Source organism: Primulina huaijiensis, chromosome 1 (assembly GCF_012295235.1).
Source record: "Primulina huaijiensis isolate GDHJ02 chromosome 1, ASM1229523v2, whole genome shotgun sequence".
Classification (NCBI taxonomy): domain Eukaryota; kingdom Viridiplantae; phylum Streptophyta; class Magnoliopsida; order Lamiales; family Gesneriaceae; genus Primulina; species Primulina huaijiensis.
Window position 1 is genome coordinate 7,490,559 of NC_133306.1, and position 19,663 is coordinate 7,510,221.

At 36.6% G+C, this 19,663-nt stretch overlaps 1 protein-coding gene across 1 annotated transcript; it reads right to left on the bottom strand.

The window, feature by feature from the left end:
• Nucleotides 1–317: 317 nt before the first annotated feature.
• LOC140980909 (metal tolerance protein 10-like) lies at nt 318–3,979 on the bottom strand. The gene is made up of 6 exons (XM_073447027.1): nt 3,677–3,979; nt 2,904–3,016; nt 1,943–2,188; nt 1,359–1,439; nt 983–1,213; nt 318–774 (listed from the first exon to the last, which is right to left on the bottom strand). The coding sequence occupies exons 1-6, from the start codon at nt 3,855–3,857 to the stop codon at nt 430–432; spliced, it is 1,197 nt and encodes a 398-aa protein (XP_073303128.1). The 5' UTR covers nt 3,858–3,979; the 3' UTR covers nt 318–429.
• Nucleotides 3,980–19,663: the final 15,684 nt, after the last annotated feature.

Below are 19,663 nucleotides of genomic sequence, written 5' to 3' on the forward strand. Positions count from 1 at the left end.
CTTATATATATTTAAAGGTCAATTTAAAAAAATTGAGAATATCACAAATTAGAAACAACGTTTGACCAAGGCCCGATTGACCTATCTTAATTAAATTTAATTGTTCGAAAATTAGTTCGATAAATTTAAGAATGATTCACCATTTGTGAATTTTTTAAATGTTTTAACATAGAATTTTCTGTATATAATGACTTGATGGTACTAACGATCATTTGCGGTGGTTTGCCTTCAATCTCCGTTCTTTTTTACATTAACCAATCCTCTCTTATGTCCACTTTTTGTCTTCCACGATTTATATCATATGGACGCTAGAAACAAAAAGAAACAGCAGACTAAGTTGAGGTAAACTCAGAAAAACTATTTAAAACAATTTGCCCATCTTATTGTTTCCAGAGCAAACCGAACCCAAATCATCAAAATGATTCTACGTTATACTTTGTTCTTGTGTTCTGGTCTATGAGTAAACTCGAAATCTATATGAACAAAAGCTCTTTCAATCTCAGAAAGTTGCTCGAGCTTTTCTTGTAATGTTTCACCAATATTGTGAGCTTGACTCAACATCATGTCCTCCGGCAACACGATGTCGACCTCCACAAAGTAATGACTACCAAATGTGTACGCTCTCACGGTATCAATGTGCTTGACCTCTTTGTGATGGTTCCATATGAGATATGTTAGTTTCGCAAGAAAATCCGGCGGAGCTGTTCTTCCAATCAAAGACTGTACGTTTTCAAAAACAGTTTTCGCCCATGTGTTGATTGTATAAATTGCTATCTGTGACATAGAAAGAAACGTCTTCATAAAAAAAGAATATGACATGCATTCTAGGATCACTTAATCCAACAGACAATATGAACTGCACCGAAGAGATCTATTATACGGACAAATTTCTCAAAGTCAACTCTTGATATGCATTGTTTAAAAACATGAGATATGCAAGGCTCAGCTTTTCCATTTCTCAAGTTATAAGTGACATGCTCACAATTATGGCACCAGTAGGGTCAATCCACCAGAAGAATCGAACTGCCAAAACAGCAGTTATTAGTCCAACTGAGTTCGTGATTACATCAAAGAAATGATCTTGGGCATAGGTTCTAAGAATTTCATTCTTGAATCTGCGACAATAAACCATAAGAAAAAACTTCACGATAGTTACAGAAACCATGATCCCTATCATCCACATCTCCTTCTTATGGTCCATCTTTGGACCTGACTGCAAAAATGGGAAAAGTAAATTGTTAACGAGGAAAACAACAATGTAAATGGAAGGTTCACTATTGAATCTAAACATGCTTATATTGGATAACTGTATAATTGATCAAGCTATCTGATAAATGAGTAAAATCAAAAGTAAATACCTTAGCTATGAGTTGCCGGAGAGACTCCAATATAATTTGCAATCCAAGAGTTGCCATTACAGATGCAAAAACAATAATTCCCTGCAAACAGTGTACTTGGTAACCTCAGAAAATTTGAGCAAAAGCACTTCCTCTCAGGAAGTACTACTAGCATGGACACCTAGACTGGAAAAAAAAAAGGGTACAAACTTCAACCAATTCTTTTTCCAGTTCCTGAGACAACCAAACCCAAAAATAATCAGCCATTCAATATCAAATATATGATACTGGGCTAAATGTGAGTTCTCATCTAAAATGAACCACTTCCCTGTTCATCCAGCGCATGTAAAATTGAAATGTAGATAAGTTTGACCGGCAAGTCAACGTAAGTGTAAAATAAGTAAAAATAAAGTGTGACGGGTGAATTTAAAATTCATCATAATCACCATTGCATTGACACATATTAAGGTTAGAGTGAATTTAAAATTCATTCAACATAAATTTATCTAAACAACCAAATGGATTTGAAATCCATAACTTCAAATCCCACCATCCAACCACAACCTTATTTTTTTTATAAAGAAGAATACCATGTCAAGGCTTACCACTGGTTGCATCCGTTTCTTTCCTATTGGGTAGTGATACTGGTTTGGATTTTTCATGGCATGAGAAGTGAACCACAGAATCAGCCCTGATAACAGGTCTAGGAAAGAATCCATGGTTGACGCAATGACAGCCAAAGATCTGCTCTCAACTGAAGCATAAACTTTTGCTAGAAAAAGGAATAAGTTGGCTATGTTGGAGATGTTAATAGCCATCCTTTCCCTCCTGGCTACTGCTTTCATTTCATCCTGGTAGAAAAAATTGGAGAATAATAGACAAAGATGCAAGAATGCTTTATCAATAATTAAGTCCTTAATCACCATTAGAAGACTATTAGCTCTACTTAAATTATGATTCAACACTTCTCTGCCACCAAGATGCTCGCCAAGCATTATGCTGGGAACTACTAAGACTCTCTTCCCAGGCCAATTTATACAATGTTTCTTTACTTAAATAAATTGATTAAAAAAAGGGACTTGCCAAAGTTTATCTTAGTGTTTCCATTATTGTCATACAGTGTATGAGTTGGGATGATGAACTTTGTATTGAATGTGTTGGAGTGTCAAACCAAACTCAGTTAGTCACAGATTCACATGCAAATATGATACAAAGCTTATTCGAGGAAGGCAACCACCTGGAGAATTCAGGAATTGAAGAGAGAAGAGATTGGGTATTTCTGCAGAATTAAATATTACAATTGCTTGCCTTATTTTTCACATGTTCTCCTCTTCTTATATCTCAATATCTGTAGCTAACTAACTGTATTACATGCATTTATAATTAATGAGTAACTATATAATCTGCTTTTTTTTCCTCTGCTCTCTCTTTATCACAATATGCTTGGGCTTCAAAATTATGACATCAAGATTACGCCTTTCCTTCGTTACCCTAGTTTCCCTTGAGATAACTGCTGTTATTTCTTTAAAAATGAAGCGCAGAATCATACTGGACTCCAAAACTAACCTCTGTAAGAGCATCAGGTAAACCACCTACTTCATGCATGGTCTCCATTTCATTGAATCCTTCTAGTAGTCTCTTCTGCTTCTTGTAATATTCAGCAATTCTTCCTTGTTTCTCTTCAAAAAAAAAATGAAGACATCAAATATCGACATCGTTTTTGGTCAACAAGAACAGATAAATTTCAATTGTGTCATCATTATTGTAGACATGGAGGAACGGAGCAAGTAAAATTGAGAACTCAAAAAGAAGGTATCAAACATGACACGCAATTTTAAATATAGTAAATGATGCACACTGACTAGGGAAATGTTTCTGAAAAAAGTGCTGTCATAAAAAGCTTGGAATAATGAACATAACAAAATCGAATATCCAGCATCTGAACAAAAACTGTCCAAGTGACATCATTCGTCCCTCATTGCTGTCTATGTTATACACACACTAACACGCACACAAGCATACCTAAATAGAGGAAATTTATTGATAAAGATTAAGAGTTGTACAGGTAGTTCAACAAACACCAGAAACAACAAGAACTCGAAAGTTAGAGAGTCGCATATATACTTTCAGAACACGGATATTAATGGCTTCGTCCACTCAGATTCATAAAACTAAGTATATATCTATCTACGTCACGCTTATCTCCGGCATAAATGTCACTATCTTCCCTTACCGTAAACAAAAGTAAACCACGAGATCATTCCATTAACACAAACGAGTATAAAGCTCAGTATACCGACGCACTTTCATGCGTCAACAAACAATTCTGAATAACATACTTTTATCGCGGAGCATGCGTCGGAGACTGAACGACTGGTGATGGTGATCGGAACAGCACTCCGGCAAGCGAAATTCATTAATGTTGAGCCTCCATGACGACGATTGCTCACCATCGACCTCCGAGGCGCCGAGTAACTCAGCCTTGCAACTCTCGCCGCCGCCTCCCGTAGCACTCGCCATTTGTGGATATGAGAATTGAAATGTGGGGTGCAATGCTTACGGTTTATGCGTGGAGGGAGTTGTAAACCTCCCCGGAACCTTTATTAACTTTTTGCATTGAAATATGCTGTGTGAGATTTGCATGTGGTCTGGAATCCCACGAGGTCCATTTCGGTGTTTTGCTCCATATACGTAACATTTTTCTGGTTTAAATTTCTCGTTTTCTAAATTCAAATATTTTTATTATTCTTTCCAATTTTACTCAAATTCACACTTTTCAATTAAGTTATTAATTATTAATTTGGCGCAACTTTCTATTATTAAAATGGTATGATGTTAGGTCAAAGATATTTGACCTAATGAAAAGATGAGACCGAGTTCGACTACATATATATATATATATTTGTGAGATAGTCTCGTAGATTTTTATTTGTTAGATATTGAATCAATTTTGTTCATATTTACAATAAAAAACAATATTTTTGGCATAAAAACGTAATAATTTTTCATGTGTGACTCAAATAGAATACTCGTCTCACAAAATTGACTCATTAGACCGTCTAATAAGAGTTTTTGCGACATATTTATGTGAAAATAAGAAATTTTATCCTCAGTTGTATTAAAAAAATATGTTACGCTTTTAGAATTTTAATCAGTATTTATATATATATAATTAAAAGATGAGTAATTCAAACGTGGGGGGGAGAGTAGAGCAGCCTCCACTTAGGTAGAAAGTTGCACCAAATGCTTTCCACTTTTGGGTGGCCAACTTTTTGTGTATTAACCGTGATGTTGTTTGACATCGTGGTGATCAATCGAAACTATAGTTTCACGTAAATGATATATAAGAAGTGTAACTTAGCCAAACTGGCTAGATTATGACATGAGATTTTTTGAGGCAACATATCGCCAATTTAAACCAACAAACTTTTATCAATAAAAAATAAAGTTTTCCAATTTTTGATTGTATCATATATTTATTGTTACCATCACCATAAATTCTGGATGGGCATAAAACCCGAAAAATCGAAAAAACTGACCGAACTGAATAATTCGGTTTAAATGATTCGCTTTTATCGGTTTTTCGGTCGGTTATGGTTTAAAATTTATGAAATTCGGTTTTTCGGTTTGGTTTTCGGTTTTAATCCCCCAAAAAAACGAATAACCGAACTGGCCATATTATTGTTGAGTATACGTTTTTATGTATAATGGGTCATATTATTGTTAAGTATAAGACTTTTTATGTATAATGGGCCTATTAGGATTTAGGAACTTAGTATCATTAACCCTCAATTTTCAATCCGATCGTTTTCACTTCTTTTTCACCACTCACCCGTCGACGTTTTCTATTCTTTTCTTTATATTTTTCTTTAATTTTTTCGTAAAATGATTGGTGTTCCATTCGAGCTGGTTGACACCTTGTTATCATTCTTATTACTGAATATTCTGTTGGAGTCATGCATTTTCCGTATTGTTGTTATATATAAAAGATTAAGTCCAACAAATTAAATGTTTGACAAATACAATGATTTAGATTTTAAAGGCATAAAGTGACGTATAATTTTATTTCTTAACAAAATTTTAGCTAACCATATATAACCGATCGTATAAACCAAACCGTATTACAAAAAAATCGAACCGAACCGTAATAAAATGGTTTGGTTTTGGACTAGAGATATTCAAAATCGAAAACCGAAAAATCGAACCGTTATAGAGTAAAACCAGACCAAACCGACCGTTGTCCACCCCTAATAAATTCTCATCGCATTTTATTTTGAGGTAGCAAGTGTGTTTGAGGAGTTACATTTAAATTTAAATTCGCGATACAACACGATATATGTATACTTTTGCACTTGCATAACCCATCTCTAAAATCTATGTACTTGTGTAATGGTATACATATAACGATAGAAGAAGAATGTTTATCTTAAAAGAAATAGTAGCAACGATATTCTCGTCGAACATAATCTTGATAAATATTTTTATTATATATGTAGAATTATATGATAAAAAAATCTAAATTAGCTATTTTCTAGAAAATGACGATGAATAAGAAATAATTTTAAGTAAAATTTATTGTAGGCACTCTAGCATTTTTATGTTTGATTTTAATTATGGAGTAGGTCTCATGTGAGACCGTCTCACGGATCTTAATCTGTGAGACGGGTCAACCCTACTCATATTCACAATAAAAAGTAATACTTTTAGCATAAAAAGTAATACTTTTTCATGGATGACCCAAATAAGAGATCCGTCTCACAAATACGACCCGTGAGACCGTCTCACACAAGTTTTTGCCTTAATTATGTGCTTGGACCAGGGCCGTACCTTTTATGAGGCTAAGAAGGCCACCGTCTCAGGGCCCGGTCCTTGAGGAGATTCAACATATATATTTTAAGTTGATGATCTGTTGAAATAATTTTTTTTACCCAATATTAAATAAAAAAAAATTAATCTGATTATTTTTTGTTTATAATTGATCAAACTCGATCTTTTCTTCAAGTTCGGTTTGAACAATTTAAATAATATCAAGAGACTTTGGTGTATTTGTTGATTTTGGAGAAATTAACGAGTTAGTCTTTAACCAGCTTGATGAAGTATTGTATAGAACTTCAACAATTTTTTTAATATGTTACAGTGTTTTACAAAACTGAATGATTTATTCTTAAATACTTATATTGCCTATAAGATTTTGTTAACTCTCCTAGTAACAGTTGCATAAGTAGAAAGAAGTTTATTGAAGTTGAAGTTAATAAACACTTGTTTTCGATCAATAATGTCACAAAATAGACTAAATGAGCTAGCTATGTTGTTAATTGACAACGAAATGATCCGAGAACTGGATTATACAAATTTGATATATATTTTTTTCCTCTAAAATAGCTAGACAATTATTATTTATGTAATTATTTCAAATATTTATTGACTTGTTTTTTTATGTAATATATTGTTTCTTATGTATTTATGTATTATTTATTNTTGCTAACTGAATTTTAGTATTATTTATAGTAACAAGAGAATCATTTTTAAATTTTCGCTTCAAATCTCATCGAACATGCTTGGGACATGACATATATAGTTAAACACCATTAATATTACCATGGATATATGAAATCCTTCAATTGGGGTCTCACGAGGACAAACATACGACATCGTTTTCCATCTTTGACCAACTCTGCGCGACGTCTTGGAAATATATTCAGCCTTTTTTCTCTGTTTGAAGACTAATATTAATATTAAACGTTTTAATGAGATAAATATGTCCAAGTTTGGCGAGGTATGGTGACATACTACACATTGGACAACAACCATGTTTTCATGATGGCTTTGTTTTAAGTGGTTAAATATCGTTGTGTTATTTAACACACCACTTGTATATAACTTTTTCAAAGTTCTATATTAGATTAATTTTTTTACAAAACAATTATCTTGCAAAAAAATTTAATACATATATTTATTTATATCATATTCAGAAGCTGCAATTGGATAGGATACACATAACGTACCTACTAATATTTTATTATTGTTAGAGTATGTGTCCAACGAATCAACTCGTGATTTGAATTTTATTTACTCTTATGTAAAAAAATATTTATTTTAGTAATATTTTATGATTTTATACAATTATGACATTTACTTTACATGTATACACATGCAAGTACATAGATAAAGTTCTTGAATATACAATAAATATCACGAGGTCTGCCTTAAATTGAAAGATCTTGAAACTCATTAGGAAGCGTAATGTATATTATAAACTGATTTTTAGTCGATTCATCCGCCTAAAACGAGGATAAAGATCGTTCGAACTTGAGACTAGCATTTGTGATGTAATGTCATGTTTCATTGGTAAGAACATGAAGATGTTCGTTTATACAGATGAATGATCATTTGATGATGTACTAAACAAACTTATCTCGAACTTTCCAAGTGGTTATCACTTATCGAGTGAAATGGTATGCGGATATGGTTGTACACACTTAGTCCTTTGACCCGAGACAACAAAGAAGCTCTACATACTAGCATGCACTTTGATCAGTTTACCAACTCCATTGAAGGTCATAATGTGGTAAAGTTGGGTATAGTTTTGAAATACGTAGAAATCAATGCATTGTAGTCAGTGATTCACGCTTATCTAGAGTCAAGATATCATATATGATCTGATTAATTAACTATACAAAGAAACTCTGGTCAGAGTAAGACATAAGTATTTTGGAAAGGTGTTTACTCAGTTGCACATATCATGACACTTTTACTACTCAAAGATATATCATATCATTAGCGAATTCATTTGAAACTCTAGATATACCAATCGTTGCAGATTCGATCGAGATGTATGACTTGAATGTGTCGAACTGTAAGCTAACTATAACTTAAGGTTCTTGCAGTCACTATCAGTAATACGTAAGGGATCATGTGACGATTCTACTAGATGCTCTTACAATGATCCAATAGGTGAATTGAGTTCTGAAGTTCTTGATCAAAGGGTTGATGAAAAGAATGAGGCTAATTAGGGTGAGCTCGAATAAGAACAAATTTGTTTTGAATCATATAAAGTTGTGAACTCACGGCTAGCTGTATCCCTGAACCATTGAGGGTCACACAATTATTGGATAATTTATTTTCGTTGAGATAGTCGAATTCAAGAAGTTGAATTTGATGACCGTAGTTTGATGGAGATCAAACATATTGCTTATAAATGAGTTTATCAGTAGATTCCATATATTGGAACTTGTGGAATTTAGCTTAATTGCTAGTTAAGTGAGGAGAGTAGAACTACATGTTTTAGTGAAGAAGTTCACAAAAATGGTAGCTTTCAAAAATGGATCAGTGGAAAATTTTGGCCTTTCATTTTCATTATATAAACAAGATTTGTACATTCGATATATCGACGTTGTCTGATCGTCGATCGTAGTTATAATGATTTCATAATTATTTACTTAGTGAATTTAGAATATACTAAATAAAAAATAAATTAGTAGTGATGATTACTATGAACAAGATTCTCATGAAATATTCTAGAGAAATATTGTATATATTATATATATGTTATCAAAGAGTTAATAATATACATAACACAAATAAATACCATAAACACATTAAGAAAACCAAATTTACATTTTTTCTCTCACCTCACTTTAGAAGAAGAAAAATTCGGCCTCATCCTCTCCTCTACAACAGCTCGATTAAACTCTTTCCTCCATAGCGCTGCTGCTACCCCGACTCCCCATTTTTTAAATTCCGACGATTTAACCTCGGCCAAATTTCACGCGGATTTCTAGTGCAGTCTACACGAAGAACAAAGTTTCTGGTCGTGGATCTGATTAAGAGACTGAAGAAAGTCCCTAAGGATTTGCAAGAAACGCTATTACTGCATAAACACCAGAATGGTTGGAGTCGGCGTTGAAATACGCAAAATCAAATCTAAACATCATTTGAATGATTTTAAATCATACGAAATCCAATAATGTTTTGAACGTCAATTTTTTTTTTTTTAAAATTTATGCTGCTTCTTTAGTACGAGAAAACAATATACTAACAATTATATCTATATTGTTTATACTGTATTGTCTATATTATTTATACTATATTATAATGTTTGATATTCATATACTGACCACATTGGTATTATCCATCATATAAAAACATCTTTCTAAATCTACCCCTACATTATATTTGATGTAAGATTTCATTCTTTGGTCTTATTTGTCATTTCAACATATTTTTTCAGTTTATTCCTATTTTTCTCTACTATCTCTTACATATTTGGTTTACCACTTTTAATTTATTTACACATTATTGTAAACATAGAATATTGTAACTAAATCAAGCATCTGAAAATCTTCATTTATGAAAAAAACACAACCAAGTCAATTACTTTAATAATATAAAAATATATCATACATAAACAAACAATAATACTTATTTTTTATTACATTATACACAAACAACGTATATGCCATGACGCAAACATATATTTGGAGAGAGATACGTATACACATACATGCGCATACATATACGTATAATTATTTAGATATAGATACTACATATACATAAACACATTTAATGTGATTGTGAATCATGCATGCGGGATGTGGATGACATTGGCCTTCATCGTATTTTCATGTCGAGTGGAGGACAAGAATCATATCTCGATCGTAGATGACATCCGACAAGTCTTCAAATTCTTTCCACATTCATTATATTCTAAATGGTGAAAATATTTCTGTTTAGTTTAGTTCACAATTGGAAGAATAATTGATTAATCGCTAAAACTTCGATCCCATTGTTTCGTTTCGTTTCATTTCATTTCATTTCTTACAGGTACTGTCATCTATTAATGCTAATATATTTTTACATAAAATATCTCCAAGCAACATAATATCAATATATATATATCATGTTTATAATTTTATTGTTGAGATTGGTAATTCCTAAAAAAAATAGAGATAAGGCAAGAATTTAAGTAATAATATTTGGAATAGGTCTCTTGTGAGACGGTCTCACGAATCTTTATGTGTGAAACGGGTCAACCTTACCGATATTCACAATAAAAAGTAATACTCTTAGCATAAAAAGCAATACTTTTCATGGATGATCCAAATAAGAGACCCGTCTCACAAAATACGACCCATGACACCGTCTCACACAAGCTTTTGCATAATATTTAAATAATAGTAATAAATATTATTTCAGATACTTGATTCCCTTGTGCTTTAAGCCCAAGTAAAACAATAATATAAAAGTTAATATGTTTTTGTTTTTGTGTTCGTGGGAGGGGCACCTTATATTAGTACTGACTATACAGATTCTTCTAGTAATATCAATGTCCATCATATCATCTTCTAGGATCACTCGTAGTCCAGTTGGAGAGGAATCGCAAGTTCGCAATTGATATCGGTCAGGTAAATCGGGTTAAGTCTAGTGGGCGATTATACCAGGTCGGATGAATTTCTTCGCTGGCACGCTTTAGATCAAGCGGAGAGTAACCGGGTAGAAGAATTTGCACACTTCAAAGATTAAAAGACGTTAATGGGACGCCGAAATATTTTCAGGCTTCACACTCCGACGCTCAAGTCAGTCAAGTATTTTACGCAAAGGAAAATATATAGAGAGTATGCTTTCTAGTGAAAAAACCTGAATGAATTAATGTTAATTAAAACTAGTATTTATAAAGAAAAAGTCAATGATGTCTTTGTTTCTGTGCTTGATTACTACTCATAGCAAGATGGTCGCTCATGCACTGCTCCCTGACACTGCCGCATCTGAAATCCCATACCAATCCTGATCTAGTCATATTATCCCTACGTACAGTGAAAGGCATGTAAATGGTAAAAATCATGGCATTTCATACCTATGAACTCGTGCGTAACACCTGTACCAAGGCGATTTGATCTGCCTCGCTGGTTGGTGCTTTCTTAACTTCCCAATTTCACCACAACCTGGGTTTTAAGATGAGCTGGATACTTCTGGGTGTATCACCACTCCCTACCTAAATATTCGAGCAAGAGTCCTACTCTTTGTCTCGAGTTATTGAACTAGGCTCAGGCAGGAGTTGAGTATGAACTCTGAATTTTGAACGGGCTAGGGTTGATGACAATATGACGCAAGCCCTAACAGTCGAAAGGACAGGTGTCCAACGGGAGTCGCTTCATATTCTGAGCCCTTCTTTTTGACTATCCGACATAATTTCCGAGGCGCATCTCATTCGTTCATTTACCTTCGAGATCAACGGACAAAATTGCGTTCCTCTCCCTATAATTGTCAAGCACTTCACCTCATTTCATACTTTTGAATCTTCGTAATCTCAAATTCTTCAAGCTCCGGCAATCCTTGCTCTTTCTCCGACGATCTCTACATTCTAAAACTAGATCCCACTTTGAATATAAGTCCGCTGTGGTGTGCTCTGATTCTCTCCCTAGCTTCTCCGCCACCTCCAAGAAACCCGCTACATCCTCTTTTCTCAAAATATCCAAAAAACAAAAAAACCACTTACCCGGCTGCTGGGACTTCCCGGGCTCTGAAAAGGGGGAAGGGTAAGGCCTACGCCCCCAGCCAATCCCAGTCTGACACCTTGAGTGTCCCATGGTTCTCTGCCATGTCATGTACTCTTCGTCCAAGATCAGATGAGGACCTCCGGAGGGCTTCTATATGTTCTTCCGGGACTAGGTCCGCAGTGGCCTTGGATTTCTCGTTCATTCTTTTTACACCGAGGTGGCCCACTTTTTCGGGGTCCCCATAAACCAACTACACCCCAACTCTTTCTAGATAATGGCATCGGCCCATGTACTTTCAAAATGCATAATCTCCTAGTAAACCCCCTCATTTTCATTACTTTTTTTCCAGTCGATTTATAGATATCACTTTCTCTCTGTCTGTCTGCCTAAATAATTGGTTATTTATGACATCCTTTCTTCTCTGAAGGGATGGAAATGACGTTATTTCTTTGTAAGGACCGTGTATCGTATTATCATAAATCATTTTGTGATTATCGATAATTCATGAGATTGTTATGTGATTAGAGAAAATATCTTGTGATAATGAAAGTTTGAATGATGTGCTGAACCGCAATAGAAAAGTGACATATTTTACGGTTTTCAGCATAATTATGTGAGTATTAGTCCAAATGAAATGACACCAATTTCATTAAAATCTAATACATAGTACTAAAATTTTCATGTTTTGAGTTTTGTCCAAATCCATTTGGAAATAGGGGCAAAATATCCCGAAATGTAACGTGTGCATTTCAGTTTCTGCACTGACACATTTTGGAAGAATGAGCATAACTCTCGGGTCCAATATCCAAATTGAGTGAAGTAGGTGGCAAATGAAAGCTAAGATATAGATCTACAACTTTTATGTTGACCACTTTTGCGAAATTGGACCCTAGGATGTTGGACAGAACAGTTCGCGCTCGAGCGCGATAAGTTACCGCCCGAGCGCTGCACAACCAGCACTTGGGAGACAGAACATCTCGTGCTCGGGCGCGAGATGTTACCGCCCGATCGCGAGAACGGTGGGATGATAAGAACGAGCTGCTATACGTTTTCTTCACTCATTTCAGTAACTTTGAGAGAGAGAAACGAGAGAAACTTGATTTCTATCGTACTAAATCACCTTGAAATGTTATCAGAACACGAAACAAATTATATATTTGAAATCCTCGCATCGAGAGCTTTTTTGTTGAGGTAAGTTTCTTCTAGTTTCAGCACCTTATTCTTGAAGTGCTGGAATAGCATGTATTTAAAGTCCAGATCTATGTATGTGATAGAATAACCGACAAGAAACTATGTTTTGAAGTCGGAATTAAATTATGTTATGATTTTGATTTGATATGAATTTTTGAAGTTTCAAAATATTGTTGATTTTGGATGATTTTATTGATTGAAATGAATGTGTTATTGATGTAGAGAGAATTTTATACTGAAATCTTAAAGCTAAATCGATTGTAATCGAAGATTTGAGGTATGTTGCGATCGAGTAACATACGACATGTATATGAATCATATGATATATGTTTGATTGATTTGACTGAGAAGATGTGTCAATATGCCTTATTTGTTGAGTTGATGTTGCATACATGACATACACGTTGAGCTATGATCCTTGGATACCTTGATATGATTGGATTTGATTCTGGGATTTGTGAACACAATGCTATGTTTGGCATTATGTGGCCCTTAAAGCATAGTCATTTGTGGCCCCGATAATTGATTGAGATTTGGGATTTAATGGTACTTTGTCGACGCTATCATACGAGTATCCCTGATTGAGGCCGGTGAGCCAGCTCGAGCATTGATTTGATAGCGATTCGATTTATTCCGACATGTGCTCAATGGATGGGCATTTGACCTGATACCTCCACGACATACATGCATTGCATATCATATATCATTATTTAGATACTTGTGGTATATATTGTGGTTGTTTCAAACTGAGCTTTGCTCACCCCAGATAGGGCTGTTGTAGTCTTTGTATGTGGACAATGACAGGTACTTAAGGATACCAGGAGACCGGAGAGGGTGCTTCTGGAGAGAGTCACTGTTTGAGCTGAGGTTTTATGTTTTTGTTTCCCAGTATATATATATGTATCTATATATTGGGGCATGTCCTGACGATATGAGTTGTTGTATGTAGTTGATGGTAATTATATGTGGCATATTTTATGATGTGAGATGAAATACTATTTTTAGTATTCAACTAGATATTTTGAGCTCATTGTAAAGAAAATTCAAACTCGTTTTCCGCTGTAAGTAATTAACTCCAATCAACTTGCATTGTAATAACGATTAGGAGTTAAGAGCACCACATTCTTCATTCAACTCTTCTCTTCTCCCAAATGCCTCGTTGGATTTCTGCCCAAGATACATGTCCAACCAAGCTCCTTAATAATTACAAGACTCATGCGCTCTATCTCCGAAGTCAGGAGCTCGTGAAAGGACATAAATTTTCTTATTCTTTGCTTATCTCTACATATAACTTAGTGGCCTATGGCTTGAGTGCTTGGGCTAAGGACCCTACAAACATGGCGATAAATTAATTCAGCTGCTCGGGTGCTCAACATGGTAATTTTAAATTTATCCCCTTCTTGAATTTTACTCTTTTGTGTAAGGTTATTGATACTCTCTGTGTTTTGCAGTTGTCCCCGAAATGCAAGATGCATTTGACAAAAGAATGTCTGTTAAGAAGGCGGCCGAAGAAAAGAAAACGGTTGCCCGAAAAGCGACCCTAGAAAAGAAAGCCTTGGCCCGGTAGGACGGAGGGCGGTGATAAGGAAAGGCCTAGGCGTCCAAGCTCCCCTGAGAATTCTGTAGATCACCTTCCTCTCGTCTGGAGGAAGCGAAAAGGCAGTGGCCATTCTCGAGATGGTTCAGCTAAGTGACGCAGAGGAGGGATCCCAAGGCTCCTTCCGCAGCTCACTACATCCCCTCCTCCTCGGCACAAATCACCACCGAGCCCCACCACCCCAGCCCCCAAAGCCAAAGGTAATCGTCTCATGGATGGGGTTTCTTCAATTAAGGTTAAGCTCGTAAAGGGTTTGATCTTCTCTGCTGAAAAAGCTTATCTCCGAGGCTTGTCCCTTGATCACAAATTGTTCGATGGTGCTTCTCGAACTTTCTCGATAAGTTTCATCCCTTAATATTTTTCTTTAGATTTAAATAGTTGTAGTATTCTTATTTGTAATTTATGCAGGGTCTTCAAATGTCGATAGCTGCCTACGAGGATGTTGCCTCTTTGGCCATGAAGGAGGCAAACAAGGCTCGGGCTGCCAACGAGCTTCACCAGCAAGTTCAAGGTGAGTTGGAGCGAGCATGAATTTTGCACTACAAGGTGGTGATTGGCTTGAGGACAACCTCGCAGGTAGACTACCAGCAACTGGAGGTGGCCCAGGCGGATCTTCCTACCCGGATAAAAGCTAAAGTCGCTAATACCGGGGCAAATTTACTGAGGTCCCAGATCTCGACCTCGAAGGCACGAGCCCAATCCTTGGTCAAGGAGCTTGATAGTTGCAAATCCCGAGTTATACAGGTTGAAGCGGTCCTGGCCACCCAGCGATGGTCCGATGAAGAGTGTCAGGCTTTTTTTTTTCTGCAGTCCCCGAGTTTAAGGCAGCGGTTGATGACAGGGCATATTCCTTCTTCAAGACCGGGTTTGACAAGTATCAAGATCAATTAGAAAAGGCTGGTCTTCTCCATACGGATAAGAAAGGCTTCCCAGACTTTGTTTAGGCCATTGATTCTCTGCTTAAGGATGATGAAGGGGCAGAAGGGGAGGATGCCAAAACTACGAGGACCGAGAGCCCAGACCACATATAATATGATTATAAATTTTTTCTTTAATTTTTCTTTTCCGGTCCCCAGGTCTTACCTTGTATTCTTCAATTAATAAAATTGTTTTCTTCCATTTTGTCCTTGTACACTTTATTCCGAATGGACTAAGCACAAATGCCTCAAAAAATTATAACCGTTAGAAGATAATCGGGCTGAATAAGCTTATCAATAATTAATTACGTAAGGACAAGGTGTCAGAGCCCTATACTTTTAAACTTAGACAAAGTATCGGGCCTCATGCCTCTTGATTTTAGATAAAGTGTGGGTGCCTCATGCCTCTTGGGCTTAAATAAGGTGCTGGGGCATCATGCCCCCAGGGCTTAGATAACATGCCAGAGCCTGATGCCTCCAGGGCTTAGATAAGGTACCGAGGTTTCATGCCTCTCAGGCTTAGATAAGGTGACAGGGACTCATGCCTCACCGACTTAGATAAGGTGTTGGGGCTTCATGCCTCTTATACTTTCGATAAAGTGTTGCATATATTATAAATGATAAAATGAGTTCATTAATAATCTTGTGGGAGATATTATTTAGGCATGATATTTCTTTAAATGAAAGACGTTCCAAGGTCTTTTCAGAGATCGACCCTGACTATCCTCTAGATACAATGTTCATGAACTAACTTTTCGGATAACTTTGTAATGTCCTTCCCATCGGGCTTCTAGTTTTCCGACTACTCCAGACTCATCGATTGTATGCTCGCATGACCCGAATTTGATAAGCTTCCATTCTGATGGTAGCTCTTTCTCTATTTTATTCCACCAATTCTAACTCTTGGGCTCGGGCATCATTATTTCTCTCTGGGTAGACTTCAATTCGGACTGATTTTTGTCCAATCTCAGCGGGTAATACAACTTCAGATCCATAAACCAAACTAAAATGAGTTTCCCCAGTTGAAGTTTGAGGAGTAGTTCAATATGCCCACAAAACATTTGGTACTTCTTCAACCCAATCCTTCCCAATACTTTGTACCCTGACTCTCAGAGCTTGAACGATTGTGCAATTAGTGACATAGATCTGTCCTTTAGCTTGAGGGAAAGCGATGGAGGTGAAAGATTAGGAAATCTTCATTTCTTCACACCAGGCTATCATTTTCCTTTCTAAAAACTGCTGGTCATTATCTAATATCAAATTTCTCGAAAACCCGAATATGAAAACTCTATTTTTCCACTTTTAGTACCTCTTCTTATGTAATTCTGGCCAGGATCCCGGCCTCACCAATGGGAATTTCTTTTGTGTACGTGCTATTGGAAAGGGTCCGAAAATATCCAAGCCTCATTGATTGAATGAGCAAGGTACTCGGACATGCTTCATGATTGAGACATGAATATGATATAAATTCCATGCCTTTGACACCTTTCGCGTGATTGAACTAATTGGAGGGCATCAAAGTTCAGAGTAAGCCACCAAAACCGCCAGTAATGATTTTGGAGTCAGTGCTATAGTCCCGAGACGGTCCCCATAGCACCCATCGTGAATTTTTCTTAGTACACAACTAGCTTCCTCCCCGGTCAAACACTTAAAGCATTGGGCATTGAAATGATCGTCGATAAAATGCCCCACTAATAACCAGGAAACATGGAGATTTCTTCTTAATCTTCCACGCCTATTCTGGGTCGAGGGGTAATTGATTCATCAAAATGTATTTGAGTAGGGGTGTTATCCATGTGTCATCTTGGGAGACCGTCGGATCAACTATCACAGATTCCAGCTTGATTTGGTGAAAAACACCATTCTCACTTACCCCGGACAGAGACAATGCCATTTTAGCAAGTGAATCGGCCTTTGTATTTTCTTTCCTCGGAATCTGCTCCACACCCCAATCAGTAAAGTTATCTGACAATTCTTGAATGATTCTCAAATATCTCATCAATCTTTGTTTTCGGACCTCATAAGATCCCTTCACATGTTGCATAACTAATTGTGAGTCTGAGTATATGATAATATGGGTGGCTCTCGCTTCTCGAACTACTCTCATTCCAATCACAACTGATTTCTCCTCGGCCTCTTTATTTGAAGCCCGAAAATCCAATCTGACTGCTATTTTTATCTTTTCCCCACTTGAAGAAATCAGGACAACCCCGACCCCACTCCATTCCTTGCTGGAAGTGCCATCCACAAATATTCTCCATACTTCTTCATGTCCAAGCTGATTCATTTCGTTCATGAATTCTGACAGAGCCTGAGCCTTGATTGCAGTCCTTGGTTGGTTTGTGGTATCACATTCCCCAAGCTCTATTGTCCATTTTATCAATCTATCTGAGATGTTCGTGTTAAACAAAATTTTTCTCAATGGACTATTTGTAAGGATAATGATAGGATTAGACAAAAAGTAAGGTTTCAACTTCCTTGTAGTAATGACCAAATCCAAAGATATCTTTCAAGCTCGGTATACTATAGCTTGGGTCCTCTGAGGGCATGGCTTAAATAATACACAGGCTCCTGGTCTGCTCCTTCTCAGATAAAGACAGTGCTGACAACCTACACGATAGAAAACAAGTAGATCCACAACTTTTATCCCAGCACGGGCTTTACCAAAATTAGCAGCCTGGCCAGATTATTCTTCATATCCTGAAAGGCTTGTTCAATTTTGTCATCCCATCCAAATCTCTGGGTTTTTCTCAATATTTGGAAAAAAAGATAACTTCGACGTGCCGATCTTGATAAGAAACAGGACAGGGCAACGATTCTACCCATGAGCTTATGCGGTTCTTGACCCCAAAAGTGCACTTGAGTGGGTTAACCTCAATTCCTTTCTCAGTGACCATGAAGTCGAGGAACTTGTCACTCTTGACCCAAAAAATGCACTTGAGCGGGTTTAACTTGACCCCAAACTCTCTGAGAGTTGAGAAAGTTCCCTCGAGATCTAAGAAAAAAAATTCTCCTTGGATTTAATAAGGATATTATCCACATACACTTCCATGTTCCTCCCCGCCTGTTTCTCAAAATCTTGTCCATCAAATGCTGATAAGTGACCCCTGCATTCTTTAAACAAAATGACATGAAAATATAACAAAATATACCACCCTAGGTTGTGAAACTAACCTTATCTTGATCATCCTGAGCCAAGGGGAATGGTATCACTGATATGCATCCATAAAGCAAATCAATTCATATCCCAAGGTGGAGTCCACCAATTGATCAATTCCGGCCAAGGGATAGCAGTCCTTTGGACATGCTTTGTTTAAATCCATTACATGCTTTGTTTATATCTCTAAAATTGACACACATCCTCCGTTTTCTTGTATCCTTTTGGATTAAGGCCACATTCTATATCCAAGTGGAGAATTGAACTTCTCGGACTTGCCCGGCTTTTAGCAACTCATGTACCTGCTCCGCTATCACCCTGTCTTTTTCGGGGCCAAAATATCTTTTCTTTTGTATCACAAGTTAAGCACCTGTCAGGGTGTTCAGCTTATGCTCAGCTACGTGAGTTGGGATCTCGATTAACTCAGAGGGGGACCACACAATTATGTTGGCATTCTAATGTAGGCAAATTAATAATCGAGCCCAGATAGAAGGCTCAAGGTCCCTAGCTACTTTGGTGACTTGCTCGGGTTGACCGGAAACTAAGACCACTTCTTCTTGTCTCTCTTCCATTTTCGCTTGCACTTCCTCAATTGAGTGCACTTCTCCTCTCCCCATCCCCCCACCACCAACACACACACACACACACAAACACCCTTTTTTTCATACCCACCCCTCATTGCTCTCTTCTTTTCCACCATGATAGTTTCAACATAACACTTGTAGGAGGAGGGTTGATCTCCTTGAGGGCATTCATGGTTGGACTTCACAAGATAACGTTGTATGAAGACGGCGCACTGATCACAGTGATGGTGGTCATGACCTTTGGATTTGCAAGGTATCAGTTTTCCAAATAATGATACATTGGTCATCCATGCTAAAATTGTAAATTATGATATCAAGCGGGTATTCATGGATTCAAGCAGCTTAGTTAATGTGGTATTTCAAGAAGCCCTGGATCAGATGGAC

What these genes read in the sequence shown, in the direction of transcription:
- LOC140980909 (XM_073447027.1), bottom strand. Translation starts at nt 3,857, where the DNA reads ATGGCGAGTGCTACGGGAGGCGGCGGCGAGAGTTGCAAGGCTGAGTTA. An exon ending in TACCTGATGCTCTTACAGAG is followed by an intron (nt 2,189 to 2,903) that starts GTTAGTTTTGGA and finishes TTTTTCTACCAG; the next exon opens with GATGAAATGAAAGCAGTAGC. An exon ending in AGAAACGGATGCAACCAGTG is followed by an intron (nt 1,440 to 1,942) that starts GTAAGCCTTGAC and finishes CACTGTTTGCAG; the next exon opens with GGAATTATTGTTTTTGCATC.